At 41.4% G+C, this 18651-nt stretch overlaps 3 protein-coding genes across 5 annotated transcripts in view; 1 reads left to right on the top strand and 2 right to left on the bottom strand.

The window, feature by feature from the left end:
• Positions 1–18651, top strand: part of LOC122861584 (dihydropyridine-sensitive L-type skeletal muscle calcium channel subunit alpha-1-like) — a 147575-nt gene that overhangs the window by 35717 nt on the left and 93207 nt on the right. For both annotated transcript variants that reach the window (XM_044166206.1, XM_044166216.1), the window contains 2 exons: positions 13596–13677; positions 14029–14189. In XM_044166206.1, coding sequence (XP_044022141.1) covers positions 13596–13677; positions 14029–14189 — 243 coding nt within the window. The remainder of the gene's footprint in view (positions 1–13595; positions 13678–14028; positions 14190–18651) is intronic.
• LOC122861602 (endogenous retrovirus group FC1 member 1 Env polyprotein-like) lies at positions 2596–4711 on the bottom strand. 2 transcript variants are annotated; one of them, XM_044166249.1, is made up of 2 exons: positions 2678–4711; positions 2596–2628 (listed from the first exon to the last, which is right to left on the bottom strand). In XM_044166249.1, the coding sequence occupies exons 1-2, from the start codon at positions 4026–4028 to the stop codon at positions 2624–2626; spliced, it is 1356 nt and encodes a 451-aa protein (XP_044022184.1). In that variant the 5' UTR covers positions 4029–4711; the 3' UTR covers positions 2596–2623. The 2 variants fall into 2 exon arrangements, with proteins under 2 accessions (XP_044022184.1, XP_044022173.1); XM_044166238.1 differs by having other exon boundaries at positions 2596–2625; positions 2675–4710.
• Positions 8306–10314, bottom strand: LOC122861595. The gene is made up of 2 exons (XM_044166226.1): positions 8925–10314; positions 8306–8864 (listed from the first exon to the last, which is right to left on the bottom strand). Exons 1-2 carry the CDS (start codon positions 10299–10301, stop codon positions 8841–8843), a joined length of 1401 nt encoding a protein of 466 aa, XP_044022161.1. The 5' UTR covers positions 10302–10314; the 3' UTR covers positions 8306–8840.

Raw genomic sequence — 18651 nt, 5'->3', positions numbered from 1 at the left:
CTTCCAGGTTGTTGGAACGCCATTTTCTTTCAAGTTTTCATGATGTTTGCTTCAATTTGCGGGATTGGGGATTATACCATGGAGCTAACCTTCTTTGTTTTATTATCTTCTTTTTTAGAGGAGCGATAGAATCGAGTGTCGTTTGCAGTGAGCCTGCATCTATCAACTAGATGGTCAATTTGGGAGGGGTTGCGATTTGCATAGGAGTCCTCTGTTATATTGAGACATAACATTGAATTGAATGCAGATGGAAGTGCTTCCTTAAATTTAGCTACAACAATATCAGATAGACATCTAGAGTAAGAATTTTTGCAAAATGGCGTGTAGTCCAGCAATAGCAGTTCGAAAGTTATTAAATAATGGTCCGATAAAGAAGGATTCTGTGGAAAGACTATTAAATGTTCAATTTCAATCCCATATACCAGAACAAGGTCGAAGGTGTGGTTAAAACAGTGAGTGGATTCACGTACACTCTGACAAAAGCCAATTGAATCTAATAATGAGATAAACGCAGTACTAAGGCTATCATTTTCAACATCCACATGAATATTGAAATCACCTACAATAATTACTTTATCTGTTTTAAGGACTAAACTTGATAAAAACTCTGAGAATTCAGATAAAAGTTCAGAATAAGGACCAGCAGCGTGGTACACTATGACAAATAGAATTGGCTGTCGTCTTTTCCAGGTTGGGTGTGAAAGACTAAGAAAAAGGGTTTTGAATGAGTTATAATTTAGTTTAGGTTTAGGGTGGATTAATAGGCTTGAGTCAAAGATAGCTGCAACTCCACCTCCTTGGCCGGTGACTCGGGGAATATGAGTATTAATATGACTGGGCGAAGTGGATTCATTTAGGCTAACATATTCTTCATGACCCAGCCAGGTTTCAGTAAGACAAAATAAGTCAATATGATAATCTGATATTAATTCGTTCACAAATTAATTTCTCTATAAATGTCAACATAATGTTTTTGTAGTGGCACATTGGTTGAACTTCACTACACGAGTTTCCCTTTTTTTCATCTGGAGCAATTTTATTCAGTGCATTTCTGATCTCTGAATAGGTTTTAGTGCTTAAACTGAAAGTCTTTACGAATCCAAAATTTAAGTCAGCTGAATAGTGTGTGCTGAATCAAGCTTTGAATCAATAACGACAAAAAAATATTTGGAATTTTTAATTTCCTCAATGTTGTGTTATTTTTTGACCCATGATTCCAATGATCTTGGAATCAGTGTATGGATGTGTGTGAATGGTGTGAGATCTCCCCACTGAGATCTGGAGGAGGACACACAGAGGATGCAGAGGTGGAACAAAGCGGCGAGGGAAGAGAGAGGGGTCCAGACAAGAGACTTAAGAACAAGAGATTTAAGCCATGTCTGCCTTCTCTTGTCATGGGCAATGTGAGATCACTGGCGAATAAAATGGACGAGCTAACGGCATTAGCCCGGAGTCAGACGGAGTTCGGTGAGTGTAGTTTGATGTGCTTCTCAGAGACATGGCTACACCAGGATATCCCGGCTCATTATGTGTCCATCGACGGCTTTCAGACTGTTCAGGCCGACAGGGATCACTCCGCGAGCGGTAAGCAGAAAGGCACCATATGTGCCTCTAGTTAAAAGGCAGCCTGCGACCACAAGGACAGTGAGGAGATGGTCACAGGACGCCTATGGGATACTGCAGGAATGTTTTGAAGTGACAAACTGGGATGTACTCTGTGAGCCTCATGGAGAGGACATTGACGGGCTCACTGAGTGCATCACTGGCTACATTAACTTCTGTGTGGACTGCAATGTCCCAACTAAGATGGTCCATTGTTATCCAAATAACAAACTGTGGTTAACAAAGGACATCAAATACATCCTGATTGCCAAGAGGAGGGCCTTTACTGATGGTAATAGGGAGGAGGTGAGGGCAAGTTCAAGATACCTAGAACATTTAAATCATATACAAGGAAAGAAAGACAAAGGCATTAACTTAAGTTTTACTCGAGAGTAAGCATAGATGCATTCAGTTACATCTCCTACTCACTCTGAAGTGCATCCATGCAGCCTCCTCTTTTTATTCAGTTTAGGAGATTCCCTGTTACATAGTTTTCTAAAGGGTGGGGGAAGTATATACTACTACAATAAGAAAAGAAACAAAGTGATGTTGTCAGGTCTATCTCGTGAGAGCAGCCTTGATGGCAGCCACAACTCATGAGACCATCTGGTGCGGTGTCAGCCTGCCCTGTCGGTATGGCAGGGTGCATTCCTGTTAATCTCACAGACACAAGTTTAATAACACACATATACACACAGCATTGCTGTGTACTTTAAAGGCTACTAAGAACAAAACATAAATGGGATAACTTATGTACATTTTTATTCTAACATTCCCTCCTGTTTATCACATTTTGTTCTCAAATTCTCATATCACTCAATCAGTCTCTTCGCTAGATTTTCGACTGCAAGATCATTTTTATGAGTCTGGCAAAATGTTTACACTCAGAGTGTGTGTTAGGTTAATTACAGGGGCGACTCATAGTCACCTGGATCAGGGAACAAATCAGGCCAATATTCTGATTCGTCATCTGTGTCTTCATCGTTATCTCGGTTTTGTTGCAGGAGTGGATACATCTGGGTTAAGCGGTCCTCCATAGGTGCAATTGCTGTGGTGATGAGACGAGTAGACAAAGAACGCAGGCACGGAATACAACAACATCCACATAAGGTCAATATTGCAGCAAAGACTGCTAGAGATATTAGAATTGAGGACACCAAGGTTCGGTATTTCCCAAAAGCATCCAACCAAGAATCCCACATAGTGGCGTCTACACCAGATTGATCTTTCATCTTACCATTCAGAGTTTTCAACCCTTCTATGGCCTTGGTGAGACTGCCATCCGCTGCAGTGTTGTTAGGAATGAAGGTGCAGCATTGCTCTCTGAACATAGCACACACACCTCCTTTCTCTGCAAGCAACATGTCAAGAGCTATGCGGTTCTGGAATGCCATCAGTGACGTAGAGGAAAGCTGTCCATGAACAGCCTCAAACCCACTCTGTGTCCAATTGCCCAATTTCTGTATGTTATAATGGATGTAATTGATTCGGTCTACGTTTTTGTTAATCGTGCACCACCAACAGAACAGGGACTCAAACCCTGCAGCCACCTGATCTGCTATCTTGTACTCGTCTGGTACGCCGCGAGGAACTCCTATAGCGTCTATATATGTAGGATCAGTTTCAGAGCGCCAGGAGGAGCGTTTCTGTCTCCACTCACTGGACATTGTACTGGTTATTTGTGTATACAGAGCATCAGCTGATATGGGGTACACATTTACTGGTAGCAATAGGGTTACCAATGCACACAATCCTGTATTACCTTTAGGCAATTTGTCAAATAATCTCTCATCCCCACACCACCACCATATGTCAGCCCGAGACACTGGGGTGAAGGGTGTAAAAACAGGAAGTGTAACTGGACATGCTATCTCTGCAAGGCTACCTAAACGAGGTCCCCTACCAGTCAGGTTAATACATGAGAAGTTTCCTGGTGCTACATGTTTAGAGAATAGAGGTTTGATTCTTACGCCTTTTGTTACTGGAAAGATACCGTCCCAATAACTGCAATTTGGTCCTGGAACTGTCTTGCTCATGACAGTCAACAGGCATTCAGCTGGAATAGGTGCAGGAACTATTTGTAGTAAGGGGTGGGGGCCCATACACACAACACAGTCGGCTTTAGTTGCATTTGCTGCCTGCTCTACCATTAACAGCCAATTATTGTTTTTCCCTGAGACTCCAGTGGTTACTTGAAACCACTCGTCAGTGTCAGGTCTTTTATTGAGGATCTTTATCTTTACTTTAGTTGTGGACCTAGGCCCCAACGTCAGTCCTGGCACAGGTTGCAAATCTGAGTCTGTTGCGGCAGTGGGTGTTTCTGTAATGTTAGGGCACAGTGCCACATAAGTGCATGGGTCTGTATGACTTGGCCAATAGGCACACAGAGCTAAAATGTAACAAGGTGGATTTGGATAGTTAGGCATCGACGGGGTTTTTTCCAATAATGGATTGACTGTGGTATTAAATCTTAAAACTAAGGAGGGTGAGTTTCCAAGTTTTATCTTTTCTAGAGTTAACACACGTGACCAATATTGTGCCCATGGTCGCCAGCCATAGGAATCGGACCTCCAGGTTTTATCAGTGGTGGCGAAAACCCATCCCCAGTCTATACCTGTTTATTTAAAACCCACTGAGTTTAAATAGAATGTCCAATCATACCACTCGCTTCCTACATAACCGCCCAACTGAAAGGAGTTCATAGGGATGATTACTGTGCTGATAAAGGTAGTGGTATTGTAGCAAATATAGGTCCTAGACGTCGTTTCTCCGGTCGCATTACATGGATTTTTGGAAGTCGTCAGAACGCTAGTGGGCCGATAATATCCTACTCCGCGTTTTACTCTAGCATGTGGTTGGGTGATAGCTTGGGATGAAGTGGGCGGAACATGAGTGCTATTTAGGGAAGTTCCAGGAGCTTCCCATAAGTATCAGGTAAAAAGAAAAATTAATATGAATACAATTGTCACTCCCCAGCACCTAATTGCATCGCTTATCCATCTAGTCGCCATCTTCCCCGAGAGTGTCCTCTAATGAGTCTGGTGTCTTGGAAATACTTCACTGACTTTCGAGTCTACTCAGGTTCTACACACCTGAGTCCACTCTATTATCAGACTGAGTCACGTTTCTCTGCGGAACTGTCGGAGGAGATGACCTTTTTGCAATGAGTAAGATGTACCCACGTGGATCTTTCAGCTATTTCTATGGCTGTGGGAGTGTTCAACAATACCTGATAAGGCCCTTCCCACTTGGGAGAGTGCCAATGTTTTCTCTTAATGCTTCGTATCAGCACCCAATCGCCTGGTCCCACTAATTGGATCTCCTGTTGAGAAACAGAAGGATTTTCATCAGCTTGTTTTCCTTTTTGTTTTTCTAACATTTTTCTCATATAGTCTGCTAGGTTGGTTTCTTCACTCAGCTCCCATTGATTTTTAAACTGTGGCAGCCTGTATGGTCTACCAAACAACATTTCATATGGAGTTAAACCTGAAGTTGCTGTTATGTTGATGTACATTTTCACTAAATCTATGCACTGAGTCCAAGGTCTCCTTGTTTCTTCAATACATTTCTTTAAACGGTTTTTTATAGTGCCATTCATTCGTTCCACTAATCCTGCACTTTGAGGGTGATATGCGCAATGGTTTTTTAGATTAATGTGAAACATTATACCTATCTTCTCGATCAATTGGTTTACAAAATGTGCTCCATTATCACTATAAAGTTTTTCCGGAATTCCATAACAGGGTATTATGTCTTTACATAACGCTTTTGCCACTGTTAATGCGTCTGGGTGTTTGGTTGGAAACAGCTCTACCCATTTAGAGAAGGCATCTATTATGACCAGACAATACTTTTTTCCTTCACTCTGATTTAACTCTATAAAATCCATATGTATTACTTGAAACGGATACTGTGGTGAGGGGAAACACCCTCTTCTAGGTCTTAAGTTTCCCTGAGAATTGTGCTTAGCACAGATCAAGCATGCTCTACAAAAATGTTTTGAATAAGAGTTAAATCCATAGGTTGTGTAATGTTGTTTTATCTGTCCCACCATCCCTCCTGTTGAGACATGTGTAACACCATGGCTCAATATTGCAGCCCATTTGTATAGGTTGTGTGGAAGGATTGGTTTTTTCTCTGGTCATACATAGATGTCATTTTGTAGTTGTGCTCCGTGTTTTACCCACAAATCCTTTTCTTTCTGTGGTGCTTGTTGTTGCATGTCTTGGAGTGTTGTATCAGTCATAACAGTGTCCGAGGTCAGCATAAGCACTTTTATCTGTCCCTCGGCTGCTTGTTTAGCTGTTTTGTCTGCAAATGCATTCCCTAGTGATACTTGATCTGTCCCTGAGGTATGAGCTGCGCATTTACAAACTGCGAGGTGTTTTGGTAACACTACTGCCTTGAGCAGGTTAGATAAGAGGTCTGCATGTGTTACTGGTTTCCCTGTGGATGTGATCATTCCTCTATTTTGCCAATACTGTGCAAAAGTATGGACTGTAGCAAAAGCATATTGACTATCTGTATAGATAGTAGCGTCTTTATTCTTCATTAATTTACACGCCTCTGTTAGAGCCACTATCTCTGCCGCTTGGGCAGAGTAGTGTGAGGATAATTGTTCAGCCTTTAATATCTTATCTTTGGTCACTACAGCATAACCTGTTTGTGTTTTTCCTAGATAATTTTTTTTTGAAGAGCCATCAACATAAATTGTTTCTCCTGTTGTTAAAGGTTGATCAGTAAGATCAGGTCTGCTTTTTGCTGTTTGTTCAGCAAGTTCCTGGTAGTCATGTGCATGTCCATCATCAGGAAGTGGCAGAAGCGTAGCTGGATTGAGGGTTGTGCATCGCTCAATAGTTAAATGAGATTGTGAAAGCAACACAGCCATACATGACAGATGTCTCGCTGGAGACAGAAAAGTCATGTTTGTCTGCAGCAGCAGCGCTGAAACTGCATGTGGTATTTTCAACACCAGTGGGTGAAATAACACAATAGCAGCGCTAGTTTCTACTGCCATAGAAGCAGCCACCACCGCTCTAACACAGTGTGGCTGGGCACATGCTACGCTGTCTAATTTAGAGGAGAAATAGGCTATAGGTTTCATCTTATCGCCATGCTGTTGTGTCAAAACAGAAGTCATAAATTTCCCTTTGCAGTCTACCATTTGCACAAATGTTTTGCTGTAGTCAGGTAATGCTAAAGCTGCACTGGAAACGAGAGTTTGTTTTAAAGTACAGAACGCATTTTCTGCTTCTTCTGTCCATTTCAATGGAGTAGTCATTTTAATGTTTTCATCATACATTAATTTCTGGAGTGGAGCAGTTATTTCAGCATAATTAGGTACCCAACACCTGCAGTAATTCGTTAACCCTAAGAGTGAACTCATTTGTTTTTTTGTGTGTGGTTTTGGAGCCTTTAAGATTGTTGTCTTTCTGTCTTCAATTATTGTTCTTCCTCCTGAGCTAAGATTATGACCTAAATATTTTATTTGTGTTTTGCACAGTTGCAACTTATTTTTACTTGCTTTGTGGCCTTGCTCAGCTAAATGTGTCAACAGTGCTATGGAGTCTTTTTACAAATGTCTTCGTCTGGAGAAGCTAAAAGTATGTCATCTACATACAACAAAACTTGACTGTTTCCTGGGGTTGGAACTTAGCCATGCTAGCACTCATCACTTGTGAGTATATTGTGGGACTTTCACAATATCCTTGGGGCAATCTGGTATATGTATAACGTTGACCTTCATAAGTAAAAGCAAACCAAAACTGACTATCTTTGTCAACTGAGACTGAAAAGAATGCATTGCTGATGTCAACTACAGTAAAGACTTTAGCATCTGGTCTTAATGAGTTCAAAAGGGTGTGCGGATCAGGCACACAAGGTGCTCTTTGTATTACAGCATTATTTACAGCCTGCAGATCTTGTACCATTCGCCAACCCACTGAGGGTGCTTGTTTTTTTACTGGAAATATTGGTGTATTACATGGTGAATCGTCACACTTTATAATGACTCCTGCAGCTATCAGATCTTCAATCACTGGTTTAATGCCTTCACGTGCATCTGCTTTCAGTGGATATTGTTTCACACAAGGACGGTATTCTGTCTTAGCTCTAATCTGGACAGGTAATGCTCCTTTAACTAGCCCTACATCTGTTGGTCCCTTGGACCATAATGAGTCAGGAACACTTTGAATTAGCTTTTCTTCTTCCTGAGTAAAAACACATGTCAATTTTTACACTAGCACCACAGAGGTGCACGCCTTTTGGACTTGGACTGACCAAAACAGTGCTTTTTAGTCAGGCCTGTGGACGCGCTTGTCCATGTGTTGTTGACGGAGGTCGCTGTCCAGTCAGTTGCCGCTTTGGCTTGCTGAACCAGCTTCCCCAGGTCTTTCCACTGCAAGTTTTCATTTTTGTACAGCGAAATATGGGATGGAAGCCACAACCTGTTTAGTGGTTTTAAATTATCTGGTATGATTACACCTGCAACGGCAGTATTTTCTGCATCCGAATAAATGTAATCTATTGTGATTTTAACAGGTGTTGCTCTGTCTAATTTTGCTTCATATTCTGTGTCCGGTCCTGGAGTGATTTTGAACCATAGAGTGACATGCAAATTTCCTTCCTCCATTTTGTCTTGTGGTCTGGAAATAACTTGTCTTCCCTCTGTCATTAATGCAGTTGCAGTGTCGTGTGGGGGGGTTTATTTGGGACATCTAAAGAATAGTAGTAATAAGGTAGCCCTGAACCTTTTAAGACAAAGATGTCTTCCTGGGTTAGTTCTGCTTTTCTCTTTACCTCTATCCTTCCCTGTGATGTAGGAACAAGAGCTAATCCCAACAAAAACAAAGCATCTCGTCCCAACAGATTTACTGGACACTCTGGGAACATCAAGACAGATATCTGACATGACTGTCCCTGCGGATCCCTCAACCAGACTGGCTCAGATTCTTCCACATGAGTCAATTTGCCATCTGCTGCTCGTACTGCAATACTGCTATTACTAGATTTAGCCCTAGGGAAACTTTCCTTACAAGTTGTTCTGCATGCTCCTGTGTCACAAAGAAAATCAATTGGTTTTCCATTTACACATAAAGTCACCATCGGTTTCTCAAAATGTACTGCAAGCAAGTCCTGGTAGTTTATTAGAACTTCATCATGATCACTGACGTCATCTAATCTTGGTGTCTGAGTAGCATTAGCTTCTAGTCATGCTTGTTGTTTATTCTCTGGACAATCTACAGCAAAGTGTCCATCTTTCCCACAGTTCCAACACCCTGCTTCTCTCTCTGTCTGTTTCTCTGTCCAAAACCTCCTCTGCTTCTGCCTCCTCTCTGTCCTTTTCTATGAAATCTACGCCCTCTATTGTTTCTCCCCCTCTCTCTATTCTGGTCATGGTAAAACACTTCCTCAGTCTCTTCCTCACCAAAAAACGTTCCTACTGTCTTTTTCTTTTTTTCTTTAGCAACTTTTTCTGCGTGCAAAGCATGATTAATGTACTCATCAAGGGTACCAGTAGACAGTCCAATGTAGTGCCTCTGCACCCAGCTTCTGATTGCGTCTTTTGAGCCCATATGTAAAGCATTTTTCAACTGTTGTCGGTAAGCTCCTTGGTCATTATTGTCGTCAATTAGTCCCGAATGGATTTTAAACACTGTAGTCATGCGGTGTCTATAGTCATCAAAAGTTTCATCGTCTTTTTGTCTTGCTCTGCCTATCTCAGTGTAATTTGCTTTTTGTTTAAACCTGGCTGTGGCTCTGGTTGCCAGACCATTTACTTCTACTGCCATTTGTTGGCTGTCCCATGGAAGAGGACCGTCACCTGCTGTGTTCAGAGGATTCCAATCTCCTCTAACGTTATGCCAATCTGGTCCCAGAGCACACATCCAGATTTGTTGGACTTCTTGTCCATTTAGATGATAGGATTTTCGCACATTTTCCATGTCAATTACAAATTGCGTGACATCTTCTTTGTATGGAGTTATGCCCTCTAAGGCTTTTTTAACATCATTCATGTTCCAAGTTCTATAAACAAGGATTGTTGGTGGTTGGCCTTCATTCGTGTTTGGATTAGCTACTTGTATCATAGGATACTCATCTGCTACTTTTGTATCAATGGCTGGAGGACTAGTTGGGGACAAAACTGCTCCCAATTTCTTAGACCATCCGAGGCCTGCAGTACCTCGGGTTGATCTTAGTGCTCTGGGAGGCGTGGTATCATACTCAGGGGGTTCTTCTTGGGGAATATCAGGGTATAGTCGAGCTGTAGGAGGAGGTCCCCCTGAGGCACCTTCCTCATTTCTCTGTTCTGCCCTTCTTCCTACCGGCCCTGTCTCATCATCCTCCTGTCTGTGAAACATTACTTGTTGTTTTTTTTCAGTTTTCTCATCCACTTCTCCTATTTTTTCCCTCTTTTTTCTGTCTCTTTCTCCAGCTTCACGTTTTTCAGCTACTTTTATCCAATATTTGGTTTCCTCATAACCTGACTTTTTCATCTTTTTAGGATCTTTGTTAGTGTTGTTTTGTATTGTTTCCTGTAGTAGCTTAATTGTTTTGACGTTTAGTTTACCATTAAACCCGTAATCTTTTACCCATTTATCCAAATATTTTATTTTATCAGGATCCTGTTTTTCTATATACTTCCAATCTTTACACTGTAAATCCTCCCTAGTTTTGGGCTTACTTTGACTCTTGCCCATACTGGAGCTGTTTTTATGTGTTTTGGTCCAACGCTGGGTTAACACCTAGGGTGTTCTAAACGTTGGGATGTTATCAGTGGGGCAATAATTAAAATACCTTTCCAGGTAATTCTCACTTCAACTCTTTCGAGTGGAGAATTCTTGCCTTTGCTTCCTGTAAGGTTTATTGCTTTCTTTCACACTGTTTTGGTATGAGAAAAAAAATACCAAATGGTATTTCTGTCTCCGTTCACTCACACAATCATCCACACTCCTATTTACTTATTTACAGACGTCTTTTTCGCACACTTTTGGAGCCTTACTAATTTCCATGGAGTTTTAACTTTTAGTCTCACTAAAAGGGGATTCCACCGTCCCACCCAAATTATTCTCTTGCCTGATAGGGTCTAGAATCCTCAGGGCTTTTCTTTTGACGCGCTAAACAGCCGCAGTCACGAAGGATTTTCTTTTGACGCGCTAAACAGCCGCAGTCACATCTTTTTCTTTTGACACGCTAAACAGCCGCAGTCACACAGGTTTTTCTTTTGACGCGCTAAACAGCCGCAGTCACACAGGTTTTTAACTTAAAACCTACTCACGGAATTTAAGTCAGCGACAGGACTCCGCCGTCCTCAGCCTTTCGTCTAACTCCTCCAGATTCCGTCAATCCTCGGTTTCCAGCCAACGAGGAGGAAATCCAGTTCCTCTCAAAGGGATCTTGGAGCCCACCTAGGGGGCCGCTGTGCACAGACTTTCCTGGAATCCTCCGCGTCCACTGGAAACTCTGGATATGTTGGAATCCGGCTCGAAGGACCAAGTTAATGTCAGGTTCAAGATACCTAGAACATTTAAATCATATACAAGGAAAGAAAGACAAAGGCATTAACTTAAGTTTTACTCGAGGAGAGTAAGCATAGATGCATTCAGTTACATCTCCTACTCACTCTGAAGTGCATCCATGCAGCCTCCTCTTTTTTATTCAGTTTAGGAGATTCCCTGTTACATAGTTTTCTAAAGGGTGGGGGAAGTATATACTACTACAATAAGAAAATAAACAAAGTGATGTTGTCAGGTCTATCTCGTGAGAGCGGCCTTGATGGCAGCCACAACTCATGAGACCATCTGGTGCGGTGTCAGCCTGCCCTGTCGGTATGGCAGGGTGCATTCCTGTTAATCTCACAGACACAAGTTTAATAACACACATATACACACAGCATTGCTGTGTACTTTAAAGGCTACTAAGAACAAAACATAAATGGGATAACTTATGTACATTTTTATTCTAACAAGAGGTCTGGAGCGGCATGAAGAGCATCACTGGCTTCAGACCAACTGTGCCCCCCTGACGCCAATGTGTCACCAGTGAACGGGGTTTTTGGCACCAACGGGAATAGCACAACAACAGCTGGCTAGCTAGCTAAACTTGGCTAATGTTTAGTAATGAGCCGCCATTTGGGCTCTTCACCTGTGCTAAAGTATATGGCACGTGCCTTAAGTTGTGCCTTAGCTACTTTATTAAATGTCACAGAATTAACAAAATAGCTATTTCACGTCAGTTAGTTTCAAGTGACAGTTTACCTGAAAACAAGCGTCTCTCCTTCTCGTCTGCTCCTAGCAAAAGGTGAAAGAGTGGCGCTCAGTGTTGTTTCGGCTGCAAAGGCAGTGGGCTGACCCAAAGCCTACCTAATCTGAGACTTTTGAAATAGAGCACATACTAGTAGAAATCAGCCTATGGGCCAATGCTTGTCAAATGCTATGAATAGAATGCTGACATTACTATCTCAGGCCAACAACGGCCAGGGTTATGTGGGCATCTGGGATACAATTCGTTCCCACGTTTTGATTAATTTGTGCGCACATGTCGTGTAGCCTATATACAGAGGGACAGCCCGCCCTGCGGACACCTGGCCTGTCCACTCTGCCTAGCCCAGAGACACTCCGGCAGCGAAGTCGGCTCCGGAGGAGCAGCAGCAGCCGGGCAGGAGGGACTGTGACAGCCGAAGAGGTTGGTGTGTTTACCGGGCAAACTGCAGCTCTCAACTCGCTGTATCAGCACCACCGCTGGTTGTTTGTTTTACAAACCAACCTCAAGAAAAACACAGACACAACCAGAGCTTACAATGACAATAAAGCACAATGACACTATGATAGTAAATATCTATATAATACAGTATCTATGCTTCACTCAAACTGTTAACTCATAGTTCTTATTCAGAATTAATGTTTCCAATAAATCAACACTCTGATAAACAATTGCTGGTCTGTTGTGCTGGAGGTTCTCTATGACCACTCAAGAGCTCTGTATGTTTCTTTCTCTGTATAAGCTTACCAAAAATACCCTTGCCCCCGCCACCATGTTTTCTTTCACTCTCCAGAGTAAACTATCTAACAAGTGTACATCAAAAATGCAACCTTATTGTAGATCTGTACAGGGTCCAAACATTGGATTTGGACTGAGATGAATCCCTTTGTTTTTGGTTGCTGTTACTTTAATGTTGCTGAGTAACGTTAGTAAATGTGAGCTAACTTTAGCTATGTTTGGTGAAACAACAGCCCTGAAAGTGATGTGTCGTGAAGACAAGTTTGCCCCTATTCATTTTCTATGAGATGCCAGCTTCTCACTTCTTAAAGCAATGTAGGTGATAAAATACCCATGCCTATTGCTTTCTATGTAAAATCCCACAACCTATTACTTCTGTCTGTTTGGTGCATCGTGATGCTATGTGATGCAGTCAGTGGAATTTCACTGTCAGCCATCCTTAAGTGCAGTAGAGAGAAGGAGAGAAGTGCTCAAGGAAAAAAAATGTTAACAAAGAGGCACATGGCTAAGCTTGGACAACAAGCACTCGAAATCTTGTTACAGGCCAAAAATGACTTGTTTTGTCAGTCAGTCAGTTTTGTTCGTCAGTCCGAAACCCAATATATTATATTAATGTTGAAATTATTTTATTAATTTATAATGATGTGCCAATGTTTGCGTTTTTGCTGAAAAAATTACTGAAAAGGATTAATTAGTAATAAAAAAAAATTTGTGGTTAATTTTTTGTCGACCGGCTGAGCATTTTAACAGAGGGCTGGGGGTGCTTGGAGACTGTCATCTTTTTCAACTCATTTGAGTTTGCAGGCCTGACAAATGCACCACTCTGCACATTGCAGATGTTAATAAAAATCCAGTTAGCTGATCTAAATCTCATCCAGATCTGCTCTGCTTAGCTTTTTGAGACATTTCGTAACAGATAATATCACAGAATATGAACACTGATTTCTAACATTAACTATAGAACTGTACCTATGATGTGTGTGTGTTTTCATCAGGCCTGCTCACCACGGAAAATGGAGGATCAGAGACCGGAAGTGTCAGCAAAATGGACACAATGCAGCTGATCATCTATTACTAGTCAGTAGTGAGCTTGTCTTTACATTATGGCTTTTTTGGAAGATTAAAGTTTAGCAGAAATGTATTTTTAGGAATTTCATAGAATTCAAATTTAAAAAGGGTGTGCAAACTACATATGTATACCCTTGTGTCACTAAGGCCCAATTGTGTCAGTGACAAAATTTAAAATGTCTTATTTGATCTCATAATTAAAGTGGTAGTTTTAGAGAGATGTGAAAAAATAATGGAGGTCATCAAAGTCATTGAAAAATCATGCTTCTTTACTGTTCTTTAGTGAGTGTCTTCATACTGGCCATATGAGGACTCACTATTTCTCTTAATTCAACTTGTCCTTCTTCCCTTTTTGTGCAGTAAGTTGGCTCGTAAGTGGAATCGCTGGTTACGCCGTAAATGCAGAGTATATGTGAAGTCCAGACTGTTCTACTGGTGGGTGATCATGCTCGTCTTCTTCAATACACTGGCCATTGCAACGGAACACCACAAGCAGTCTCAGAGACTGACAAACTGGCAAGGTCAGCACATTAAACACCATACATGCATGCATTTCATCCTGTGTTTAATATGTGACAGCTTTCATTAATCCGCTTCCTTTTAGTGAGAGCAAAAGAAACACATAACACTGGAACACAATATGGCTGTTTCTCAGCCTTGGAATCCAGACCACACATGGTGTCACTGGAATAATTTAACACTTTTTTCAGTGGTTAATAATGATCAGTTAATTAATTGATGCATTGAATATATGATTTGCAAAGCGATTAATGAAAATCTAATTACATGATGCTATTAAAAAACAAGTGGTGAATATTAACTGAGTGCAACTCTCATGACTCCGGGTGCAAGATCCAAGATGGCTGCTGGACTGCCAAACAAGAACAACATGACATAGTGCAAAGAAAAAATAAAAATTGTGCAGACCCACAGTCTTCTGAGGAAATAACACATTTCAGTACTCCAATCAAGATGGCGCTGCCCACCAGCAATGACTATGGCTAAGAAAACCTCACCAGCATCTTCATAATGATAAAGTTAGGAAGAGGGGAAAAAGAGGGGGCATCCCACAAAGGCTGAGAAAACAGGCACTAACCCACATCCTGCTTCCTAGCATAGTTCTTGCCTATGTTCAATCCCTTGAGCCGATGAGCTACAGGCAAATGTGCGCTGTCTATGTTTGCAGAGGGAGACGTATTCTGGCCCTTACTGAGACTTGGCTTAATGAAAGAGATAATGACCTGGTTGTGGATGGCTTCGATGCACCGCTGAGGCTGGACTGAGATCCTTCCATCACAGAGAAATATCTAGGCGGAGGAGTGTGTGTGTGTATATCAATAGCTGTTGGTGTAAAACAGTGATTGTACAGGAAAGACTGTGTACGACAGATAATGAACTGTTGACTGTGTCTGTATGTCCCTTTTATCTACCAAGGGAGTTCCCACAGATTTTTATATCAATGGTGTATATCCACCCCAGGGCAGATGTTGAGAAAGGAGAAGATGCTATCTGTCACGTGGTTCACAATCTCCAATCACGTTCTCTGGATGTACCCCATTTCATCCTGGGGGATTTTAACAAGTGCAAACTCGATATGTCTCTCAGCTTCCCTTAGCATGTTGACTGCCCCACGTGACAAAACAAAACTTTGGATTTATGTTACTGCACCATCCCAATCGCCCTCAGAGCTTTCCCCAGACCCCTGATTGGATCGGCTGATCGCGACACACTGTACTCCTTTTGCTGTCATACAAAACAGTATTACAAAGGGAAAAAGTTGTCAATTCAGGGATGGACAAATGAATCCACTCAACGCCTGCAATTCAAGTTTGAATGCACCGACTTGGAATTGTTTAAAAACACTGCCTTTAATGATGTTGACCAGCTAGCTGATGTTGTTAGTGGCTGCATTCAGTTTTGTGAGGAGACCTATGTTACTAGGGCTGCTGTAAATATATACCCCAATAACAAACCCTGGCTTAAATCAGAAGAAGCTGGCTCACCAGACAGGAGGTGTTTTGGAGAGAGAATGCAGGCCAATAGGGAGGTCAAACGGGAAATCAAAATGGCAAAAATCAACTACAAAAAGAAAGTAGAGGATAACTTTGCGTCTGGCTGCATTAAATCTGCTTGGAAGGGGATTAAGACTATGGTGAGGGTGCAAGAGAAGGCTAGTGGGAGTACCATTCCCTGTGGCTCCTTTGACAATATCGCTGACCTGGCAAATGGACTTAAGGACTTTAATCTGAGATTTGATGAACATGACTTTAAAGAACGCGATTGTATCAGCACACTTGTGTCCACTGGAGAAGCAATTGTTATAGAGCAGTCAGTGGTTTTAAAATCACTCAAATCTACCAACATCAGAAAAAAGCCCTGGGTGTGTTAGTGGTAGAATTCTAAAGTCCTGCACCAGCCAACTTTGCAGCATCACACACCACATATCGCCGACTTCTCTTCTCCTCCGCTTTTAAAACCATACCAATTTATATTTATTGTTTAATGATAAAACGGACTTAATAGAAACTGATATTTTGCATATGGACTTATATACAGTGGTGTGAAAAAGTGTTTGCCCCCTTCCTGTTTGCCACTTATTAGCAGTGTTAAAAATGTGTGTTAAAGTTAATGAAAAGTCTCAGATAACTGACTGAATGATCTGTAGAAATAAGTTCGGGTTAAATTGTTTCCCTGAATGTTTTTATCACTATTTTTAGTGGCCATAGCGATGTTTGATATTTTGCACGAAAAACTTAAATTAAAAGAGTTTTCAGCACAAAAGCCTTCCTCAGCACCCGAAAGTCTTCCTCCTTTGGCAAGCTGACAAAACCAGTTTCACTGAGCTCAACAGTTGTTTTATTTTACCTTAGTTTCTTAATATGTATTTCTATTTTCTTTCTGTTCACAGTTTAACCTTTTCCCAAGTTTTTTAAATATAATATTTAATATATATTTAATATAAATATATATTAATATTTATTTCTTTTTTTAAGTTACTGAAGCCTAGCTGAAGAATTTAGTGTAGCCAGAGATTTTATTCGACAAGTCACAACATCACAGACTGACAGAAGCCGCCCCGAGCTGCTGGAAGCCAGCCAACTTTGAAAGCAACACCCTTCTGAAAGAAGCCTGGACAACGTGTTTGTTCCAACACAACCAAAGGTTAGAACCAAAGAAACTTTGAATCCTGCATCTCCCAGAGGACTGTGCCAGCAGTGACTTGGCCCGGACCTTCACCGCTGGCCAGAAACAAGACCCTGTGTGAAAATGTGATTGCCCCACATGTTAACATAACTTAACTGTGGTTTATCACACTTGAGTTCAATTTCTCTAGCCACACCCAGGCCTGATTACTGCCACACCTTTTCTCAATCAAGAAATCACTTAAATAGGACCTGCCTGACAAAGTGAAGTAGACCAAAAGATCTTCAAAAGCTAGACATCATGCTGAGATCCAAAGAAATTCAAGAACAAATGAGAAAGAAAGTAATTGAGATCTATCAGTCTGGAAAAGGTTATAAAGCCATTTCTAAAGCTTTGGGACTCCAGCAAACCACAGTGAGAGCCATTATACACAAATGGCGAAAACACGGAACAGTGGTGAACCTTCCCAGGAGTGGCCGGCCAACCAAAATTACCCCAAGAGCACAGCGACGACTCATCCAAGAGGTCACAAAAGACCCCACAACAACATCCAAAGAACTGCAGGCCTCACTGGCCTCAGTTAAGGTCAGTGTTCATGACTCCACCATAAGAAAGAGACTGGGCAAAAAGAACATCATACCAACAGTAAAATATGGTGGTGGTTGTGTGATGGTCTGGGGCTGTTTTGCTGCTTCAGGACCTGAAAGACTGGCTGTGATAAATGGAACCATGAATTCTGCTTACTACCACTGTCTAACTCCTGAAGGAGAATGTCCGGCCATGTGTTTGTGACCTCAAGCTGAAGTGAACTTGGGTTCTGCAGCAGGACAATGATCCAAAACACACCAGCAAGTCCACCTTCACTAAAATATCTCACCTCACTATCACTAATAACTTAAGGTTTACCTCATCATTCCATAACTGTATTCATGTGTTTGTTTATTTTCTTTATTATATACCTTATTAATCCTTCATTTATTCAGTTATTAGGCATTTTGATATAAATAAAAGAAGTTCTCTGTAATTTCTTTGAAACAGAAGACAATGTCAATCTTTTTAAAATAATTCAATCCTTCTTAAGAGACTGATTCATTTCATGATCGAATTTTAATGAATCAGTTCGTTTTTTTTGTTCCCGGCTTACCATCCAGTAAGCCGGGAAGTGTATTAAGGTGTAATTATTTGCAAGCCTTGAGGGGGTCCGAAACTTTGGTAACAAATTTAATGTAGGAGTTTCACCTACATATAGTAAGCTGTGCCCACGGTGGCAGTTGGGGAGATCTAGCAAAGTCTGGCTGTCACCAAGAGTAGGGAAACACAAAATGATGGCTGCCTTTTTAAACTAGCTCAGAGTACACCCTAGGGCAGGCTTATTCGGCTCAGAAACAACCTCAGAGTGGCCCAGTGTACATAAATCTGATATATGACAAAATAAGTAATCTACATATATAGTGTATGGAAGTAGCTTACGATTGAGCCATCTCGCTTCCTTCTCATCTCTGCTGAGAGTTGCACACGTGCAGTACCGATCGGGCAGGATGTTTACGGATGTAGCGACACCGCTGATCATATCTTTCACAAATCAACATTTTCTCATGTGCGTTCCGACCAGCTGAGCAAAACATCTGGCTGTTGATAGTCACAAGTAGGGAAGTGCTCTACTGAAAATATGTCTCAGTCAACCCTGAAACATAAATTTGACAATTGAGATTAACCCTGCCTGGACTGGCAAGTACTTTTTTATTCTACCACCATCTCCAAACGCCTGCTATTTTTTATTACATTAATTCAGTTCTTCAGACTTAGGAAATTCATTCAAGTCTGCCCTTTCTTTTCCTT

Source organism: Siniperca chuatsi, linkage group LG2 (genome assembly GCF_020085105.1).
Source record: "Siniperca chuatsi isolate FFG_IHB_CAS linkage group LG2, ASM2008510v1, whole genome shotgun sequence".
NCBI lineage: Eukaryota > Metazoa > Chordata > Actinopteri > Centrarchiformes > Sinipercidae > Siniperca > Siniperca chuatsi.
This window is presented reverse-complemented; position numbering and strand designations above follow the sequence as displayed.